At 46.4% G+C, this 8,759-nt stretch overlaps 1 protein-coding gene across 3 annotated transcripts in view; it reads right to left on the reverse strand.

Annotated features, from left to right (window-relative positions):
- Positions 1-399, reverse strand: part of LOC127580666 (CMRF35-like molecule 7) — a 42,286-nt gene extending 41,887 nt beyond the window's left edge. For all 3 annotated transcript variants that reach the window (XM_052034347.1, XM_052034349.1, XM_052034346.1), the window contains exon 1: positions 280-399. In XM_052034347.1, the coding sequence (XP_051890307.1) occupies positions 280-376 (97 nt within the window). In that variant the 5' untranslated portion in view covers positions 377-399. The remainder of the gene's footprint in view (positions 1-279) is intronic.
- Between the last annotated feature and the right edge of the window lie 8,360 nt (positions 400-8,759).

Raw genomic sequence — 8,759 nt, forward strand, 5'->3', positions numbered from 1 at the left:
GATAAGAATTATTCCTGCAACCAAGGTCAACAAGAAAGGCTAGAGGGCAGTTATCTCTTTTCTATTCAGGGAGCTTGTTGTGTACAACTTGGCTGCACACAACACGACAAGAGCCATTGAAGGAAGTCACTGCAGTGAGTGGTTTATCTTCAGCTCACCACCCAGTGCAGGAAGCGACATCAGAAATTCTTGACTTTCATCAGCTCCACTGATAAAAATACTGCAAGGTTCTAGTTAATAAGTGTAAAGAACAGATTATTTTATAAAATAATGACTTACCTGATATGAAATCAACAGAGATAAGAACCAACAGCACGATAGTTCCCGTCGTTTTGGGCCGTTTCTGGTGGGTGCTTTCACCCTGCACCACCTCCATGTTTCAGCCGTGTTGAATCGGGCGGGTCCCTGTGTTGTGTCCGAGTTGGTCACTTCCTTTTTCAGACAGCAGTCAAAGAGACCACTTCCTCTTCTGTCAATAAACACATTTGCTGTGGTACAAGAAGAATTTGTTGACTCACTTCCCAAGCCTTTGCACCAGGGGCAATTTCCCTAATCAGGAGTGCGCTGGAACTTTCTCCACTTACCTGGGTTGGAGCAGCTCCTAGAATGCTCCAGAAGCTTAAAATCACCCAGGAGAAGTTTGCCTGTTTGACTGGCTCTCCATCCACCACCCCAAACATTGCCTTCCTGCCCTGTGAGCGCACTGTGACTGCAGTGTGTACCCTCAGTGTTGTAGGTTCATCTCCCACTCCAGAGCCTGAGCACTGAGGGAGTGCAGGATTGAGGGAGTTCGGCACTGCTGGTGGTGTCATAGAGTCTTACAGCACAGAAAGAGGCCCTTTGGCCCAACTGGTCCATGCCAAACAAGACTTCCATTTGAACTGTCCATTTGGCCCATATCCCTCGAAGTCTTTCCTATCTGTGTACCTGTCCAAATAGCTTTTAAATATGAATGTACCTGCCTCAACCACTCCCTCTGGCAGCTGATTCCATATACTGACCACTCATTGGATGAAAAAGTTGCCCCTGAGTTTCCTATTAAATCTCTTCCTTCTCACCTTCAACCTATACCCTATGTTTCTTGTTTTCCCAACAATGGGAAAAAGATTGTTTCCATTCCCCTCATAATTTCTCATAATTTTATACACCTCTATTACTTCACCCCTCATTCTCCTACGATTCAATGAAAAAAGTCCCAACCTGCTCAACCTCTCTCCAGCACACAGATCCTCGAATCCCTTGTGACATCCTCGTAAATCTCTTCTGCACTCTTTTCAGCTTAATGGCCTCTTTCCTATAGCAGTGTGACTCAAACTGAACACATGCCTCACCATGGTCTTGTACAACTGCAACGTAACAGTCCCACTTCTGTACTCAATGCCCTAACTGATGAAAGTCAGCATACCTAAAGCTTTCTTCACCACCCTGTCCATTTGTGACACCAATTTCAGGAAACCATATACTTGTACTCCTAAGTCCCTCTGTTCTACAACACTCCCCAAGGCCCAACTGCTCACTTTAAAATCCTACCCTCATTTGTCTTCTCAGATCAGGTGCTGACATATTGATGAGACTTTTCACCGAGCCGCTGTCTGCTCTCTCAGGTCTCTGAGAAAGTTCACCTCATAACGTTTTGTAGCAGTATAGGGGAGATATTCCTTGTTCTAGGGCAAGAATTATCCCTGCAACCAAGGAAAACAAGGCAGGCTCTGTGGTCATTAGCTCATTGCTGTTTGTGGGAGCTTGCTGTGCATAAATTGGCTCTCACTTTTCTTAGCCTACAAGAGTTACAGAAGGAAGTCACCACGGTATCAGGAACTTGCAAGACTGTGAGTGGTTTGTCTTTAGCTCCCTGACATTGAGTGGGACTGCCGTGGTGCCAAGGGCTAACATGGGGCAGAATTGTTCAGTGTATCCAGGAAGGTATTCTCAAGAAATAGGTGGATGGCTCTTCTAGTGAGTGGGCAACACTGGACCTCCTATTGGGAAATGTGGTGGAGCAAGTGACTGAATTGTCAGTGTGGGAGCAATTTAGGACCGGTGATCATAATTCTATGAGCTTTAAAATAGTTATGGAAAAAGATAGGTCTGCTCCACAAGTGAAAGTCCTAAATTGAAGCAAGGCTAATTTTGAATGGCATTAGACAGGAACTTGCAAAGTTTGATCGGGGGAGGTTGTTTGCAGGTTGAGGGATGGCTGGCAAATGGTAGGTTTTTAAAAGTGAGATAGAAAGAATTCAGGGCCAACATGTTCCTGTAAGAGTGAAGGACAAGGCTGGCAGGATTAGGGAACCCTGGCTGACAGGGGACATTGAGGATCTGGTTAGGAAGAAGGAGTCATATTTAAAGTATGTGGTTGGTGGCGGGGGCGGGGGGTGCAGTGGAAGGACTTGGGTGCAGAGTCTCATTTTTGGGAAATGTCCTGTGGGTGGGCACTGAGAGGACGCTGATGTGTCGTGTGTTCATGTTGATTCTCCAGCCTCCTTGGTGCTCCTCCTGGTCATCAGGGTTATAACTGGTGTTGACATCACTGGTCACTCATTGTCGGGAGTAGTGGCTGTCCTGGGAATTCTTTTTTACATCCACAGCCTGTCTATTTCATGGTAAATGGGAATCCTGCATCAGCATCATCTGGGACAGTCTGAGTTGGTCACTTCCTTATTCAGACAGCAGTCAAAGAGACCAGTTCCTCAGTTGGCAATAAACACATATGCTGTGGTGCAAGGAGAATTTGTTGATTCACTTTCCAAGCCTTTGCACCATGGACAATGCTCCGCTCAGGGGTGTGCTGGAACTTTCTCCACTTACCTGGGTTGGAGCAGCTCCTAGAATGCTCCAGAAGCTCAACATCACCCAGGAGAAGTTTCCCTGTTTGACTGGATCTCCATCCACCACCCCAAACATTACCTTTCTGCCCTGTGGGCGCACTGTGACTGCAGTGTGTACCCTCAGTGTTGTAGGTTCAACTCCCACTCCAGAGCCTGAGCACGAGGGAGCGCAGGACTGAGGGAGCTCGGCACTGCTGGAGATGTCATAGAGTCATACAGCACAGAAAGAGGGCCTTCGGCCCAACTGGTCCATGCCAACCAGTACTCCCATCTGAGCTTGTCCATTTGGCCCATATCCCTCTAAACCTTTCCTATCTGTGTACCTGTCCAAGTAGCTTTTAAATATAATGGATGTACCTGCCTCAACCACTCCCTCTGGCAGCTCTTTCCATATATTGACCACTCATTGGATGAAAAATTTGCCCCTCAGATTCCTATTAACCAGGGAAGGAATGGATCCTAAATATTCATGGATTTCAGTGTTTTAAGACGGTAGGGAAGGGGGGAGAAGAGGAGGAGGGGTGGCATTACTGGTCAGGGATACTATTACAGCTGCAGAAAAGGTGGATAATGTAGCAGGATCCTCTCTAGAGTCAATATGGGTGGAAGTTACGAACAAGAAAGGAGCAGTGACTCTACTGGGAGTATTCTATAGGCCCCCTGGTAGCAGTAGGGATATTGAGGAGCAGATCAGGAGGCATATTTTGGAAAGGTGCAAAAATAACAGGGTTGTTATCATGGGAGACTTCAACTTCCCAGATATTGATTGGCACCTGCTTAGTACCAAAGGTTTAGATGGGGCAGAGTTTGTTAAGTGTGTTTAGGATGGATTCCTATCACAGTATGTTGACAGGCCAGCTAGAGAGAATGCCATATTAGATTGAGTATTAGGTAAGGAACCGGGTCAGGTGACAGATCTCTCAGTGGGTGAGCATTTGGGGGACAGTGACTACTGCTCCCTAACCTTTAGCATTGTCATGGACAAGGATAGGAGCAAAGAGGACAGATCACAAGATTGCAAAATCACAACAGAAAGGAGCAGAAGTAGGCCATTCGGCCCATCAAGTCTGCTCCATGAGCTAAACTAATACTATTCCTATCTAGCCCCAAATATTTAATTGGTAAAGGGCAAACTATGAGGCCAAAAGGCAAGAACTTGTGAGTGTGAATTGGGATGACATTTTTGAAGGGAAATGTACCATGGAGATGTGGTCGTTGTTGAGGGATCTCTTGCAGGAGGTTAGGGATAATTTTGTCCCGGTGAGGCAGAGAAAGAATGGCAAGGTGAAGGAACCATGGTTGCCAAGTGAGGTGGAACATCTAGTTAGGAGGAAAAAGGCAGCATAAATAAGGTGTAGGCAGCGGGGATCAGATAGGGCTCTTGAGGAATATAGGGTAACAAGGAAGGAACTTAAGAAAGGGGCTGAGGAGAGCAAGAAGGGGACATGAAAAGGCCTTGGCGAGTAGGGTTAAGGAAACCCCAAGGCATTTTTCACTTTTGTGAAGAGCAGAAGGATGACGAGAGTAAAGGTAGGACTGATTAGGGATAAAGGTGGGAAGATGTGCCTGGAAGCTGAGGAAGTGGGTGAGGTCTTCAATGAATACTTCTCTTCAGTATTCACCAAGGAGAGGGGCCTTGATGATGCTGAAGACAGTGTTGGTAAGGTTAATGTTCTAGAGCATGTTGATATCAAGAGAGAGGATGTGTTGGAGCTGTTAGAAAATATTAGGACAGATAAGTCCTTGGGGCCTGACGGAATATTCCCCAGGCTGCTCCGCGAGGCGAGGGAGGAGATTGCTGAGCCTTTGGCTAGGATCCTTGAGTCCTCGTTGTCCACAAGAATGGTACCGGAGGACTCGAGGGTGGCAAATGTTGTCCCCTTATTTAAAAAAGGTAGTAGGGATAGTCCAGAGAATTATAGACCAATGAGCCTTACATCTGTGGTGGGCAAGCTGATGGAAAGGATTCTTAGAGATAGGATCTGTGGGCATTTAGAGAATCATGGTCTGATCAGGGACAGCCAGCAGGGCTTTGTGAAGGGCAGATCATGTCTCACAAGCCTGATAGTGTTCCTTGAGGAGGTGACCAGACAGATTGATGAGGGTAGTGCAGTAGATGTGGTCTACATGGATTTTAGTAAGACGTTTGACAAGGTTCCACATGGTAGGCTTCTTCAGAAGGTCAGAGGGCATGGGATCCAGGGAAGCTTGGCTGTGTGGATTCAAAATTGGCTTGCCTGTAGAAAGCAGAGGGTTGTGGTGGAGGGAGTGCATTCAGATTGGAGGGCTGTGACTAGCGGTGTCCCACAATGATCGGTTCTGGGACCTCTGCTTTTCATGATTTTTATTAATGAATAGGATGAGGGGGTAGAAGGGTGGGTTGGCAAGTTTGAAGATGACACAAAGGTTGGTGGTGTTGTAGACAGTGTGGAGGATTGTTGAAGATTGCAGAGGGACATTGATAGGATGCAGAGCTGGGCTGAGAAGTGGCAGATGGAGTTCAATCTGGAGAAGTGTGAGGTGGTACACTTTGGAAGGACAAACTCCAAGGCAGAGTACAAATTTAATGGCAGGATTCTTGGTAGTGTGGAGGAGCAGAGGGATCTGGGGGTCCATATCCACAGATCCCTGAAAGTTGCCTCACAGGTGGATAGGGTAGTTAAGAAAGCTTATGGGGTGTTAGCTTTCATAAGTCGAGGGACTGAGTTTAAGAGCCGCAAGGTAATGATGCAGCTCTAAAAAACTCTAGTTAGACCACACTTAAATTTACTGTGTCCAGTTCTGGTTGCCTCATTATAGGAAGGATGTGGAAGCATTAGAAAGGGTACAGAGGAGATTTACCAGGATGCTGCGTGGTTTAAAGAGTATGCATTATAAGGAGAGACTAAGGGAGCTAGGGCTTTACTCTTTGGATAGAAGGAGGATGAGAGGAGACATGATAGAAGTGAACAAAATATTAAGAGGAATAGATAGAGTGGACAGCCAGCGCTTCTTTCCCAGGGCACCAATGCTTAATACAAGAGACCATGGCTTTAAAGTAATGGGAGGGAAGTTCAAGGGAAATATCAGGGGAAAGTTTTTTACCCAGAGAGTGGTTGGGGCATGGAATACACTGCCTGGGGTGGTGGTGGAGGCAGGCGTATTGGTCAAATTCAAGAGATTACTAGATAAGCATATGGAGGAATTTAAAATAGGGGGATATGTGGGAGGAAGGGGTTAGATTGTCTTAGGCGAGGTTTAATCGGCACAACATTGTGGGCCGAAGGGCCTGTATTGTGCTGTACTGTTCTGTGTTCCATGTTCTATGTTTCTGGTGGGTGAATTCACCCTGCACTTCCTCCATAATTCAGCTGTGTTGAATTGGTCGGGTCCCTGCGTTTATACTTGTTGACCACAAGTAAACAGATCCGTTCCCCCTTTGGTGTAAGGCAACAGATAAGTGTGCTGTGGTGTAGGAGCAATGTGGTAACTCACTTCCTGTCTCCCCCAGCCATTCCACCATCAACAATGCACCAGTTATGAGTGTACAGGAATGCTCTCCTCTTGCCTGGATTGGTGCAGTTCCAGGAATGCTCCAGATCTTCACAATGCCCGGGGGACATTTACCCCTTTGACTGGCATCCCATCCACCACCGCAAACATTCCTTTCCTGCGCACTGTGACTGCACTGTGTACCCTCCTCATAATGTACGGCATTTACTTGTCCAGGTTCTCTCAGCTTTTCTTGGGTTACCATAGCCATCGTCACAGCATTGTTATCCCTACTGCTGACTCTTCCAACCCACTCCTACCAGTGGTAATGTTGGTGCGGCTTCCTTCTTCACCATCAACTCATGTCACTACGAGTGGGTTCACAGGAAAACAGTCGACCACATGGGTGTAAAAGGTAGGGGAACTTGCCATGAATGTTACAGGAGTCAGAGAATGTCTATCCAAGATGACTCAGTGCTACAGCTGTTACAGACCAAATTGTCTAGAGCTACAAATACCTGAGGAGAGTAGCTACAGTTGTCCCCATTTGACTTAGGTACAAAGGGGCATGTTGGTGGAGCAGACCAGCTGGGCTTCCATCGGAAACGGTGGAATCAGCTCATCAGGTGTAAGTGGGAATACTGAACAATAACTTTTGTGGACCCAGGAGTGATAAGAACAATACATTTAATGTCTCCTTGTTTATTGAAACAATTGTGAACATGCACATCAGTATTGTCATTGACCAGGATGTCTGTCTGAAATACCTTGACCCACTTTCCAACGGAGTAAAACAAAATGATGTTGGGCACAATTGTAAGAAGTACCCTCAGAGTTATAGGATGAATGAATGGTTGGGTCTCTGGGATGGAGAGATGGGTTCAGTTGTCCATCCCAGTCATGGACAATATGCATGCACTATGGATCACGAGCATAGGTTGGAATGAGTCACTCAGACTGAAGGACTATCTTTGTGAGAGGATCACTGCACCATTCACCTCTGTCCCACTGCCCCACACACCCCTCCGTCCCACTGCCCCACACCCAACTATCAAACTGCCCTACACCCCACTGTCCCACTGCCCCACACACCACCACCCCACTGCCCCACACCTCACCGTCCCACTGCCCCACACACCCCACTGTCCCACTGCCCCACACCCCACCGTCCCACTACCACACACACTCCTCTGTCTGACTGGCCCATGCACTCCAGAATGCACTGACTCCACTCCAGCAGGCCACCAGTCAGGTGATTATGGGAGATGCCAAGGAGTCTTCGGTTAACAGACACTAGCAAACAAGGGTTACAGACTGTAGTTCGTACAGGATGGAAAATAACAGTTTAATTGATGATGTGCAACTGCTTGGTAGAGGAAAAAAAACAGTGAAGGGTCAGAATGAAATGAATACAGGCAGCTTCAATCATTAGGGTGGCTGAGCCAAGGAGCTACCAGCACCAACACAATGGAATCTGTTGTCAGCCCACCTGACGGGGTTTATGAAGCTTCCAATGGAATTGAGATTTTCCGGGAAGGAGGTAGTTCAGAGATTTGTGAATGTGGGGAACTGTGAGAGCTGGAGAAATGTTTTTGGACAATAAATGGGAACATGATAACTCTAGATATGGGTGTGCAGCAAGCAGGGAAAAAGTTAGCGAAGGGTCTACCTTCAGAGGCATAAGAGTTTGCTGACGGCATTCTTTGGGAGTCATGGATTATCTGTGTTGACAGCTTAGGTAGCAGTTGGGCTTATGTATACTTCACTGCTAGTCAACATGTGAAGCAGGTATAGTGTCATGATAGCAGGGGAATACTAGAGTAGAAAGTATCAGTTCCAGGAGCACCTGTTAGGGCAACCATGGAGTTGAGAAACAGATACACTGCGCAAGATAATCTTGGTCAGAAAAGTGGATCAGGGGAGGTATTAAAATGAAAAAGTGCTCCTGAATCCAGGATTTCATATCACAAGCATTAACTTGATCTGTTCCCACATCAACATCTGTGTCACTTCGTGACCCACATACAAGACAAGAGACAAAAAGCTCAGCATCAGGTTCTGTAGTAAGTCGGTATAGATCAGATCTGACAAAATCAATAAAAATGGGCAAGTTGTATTTCCCTATTTTGAACAGGGCTGTCAATTTTTTTCAGATAATGAATTCAAAGGCCAATGAAAAGATCTTTTCTTGTTTCATTATGTTTTTTTTCTTATCGCAAATTATTCTGGCCTGTTCCTACATCAAGACTAGTATCAGTTGGTAGTTAGCAGCTACATTAACCATATTCCTGAAGTTCTGATGCAGGATTCCGACCCGAAACGTTGACAATTCCTTCCCCCAACGGATGCTGCTCAACCCGCTGAGTTCCTCCAGCAGATTGTTTGTTGCTCCAGATTCCAGCATCTGCAGTCTCCTGTGTGTCCACATTATTACCTGACATACCACTCCAAATATTGTAT

This window comes from Pristis pectinata, chromosome 20, assembly GCF_009764475.1.
Source record: "Pristis pectinata isolate sPriPec2 chromosome 20, sPriPec2.1.pri, whole genome shotgun sequence".
Classification (NCBI taxonomy): Eukaryota; Metazoa; Chordata; class Chondrichthyes; order Rhinopristiformes; family Pristidae; genus Pristis; species Pristis pectinata.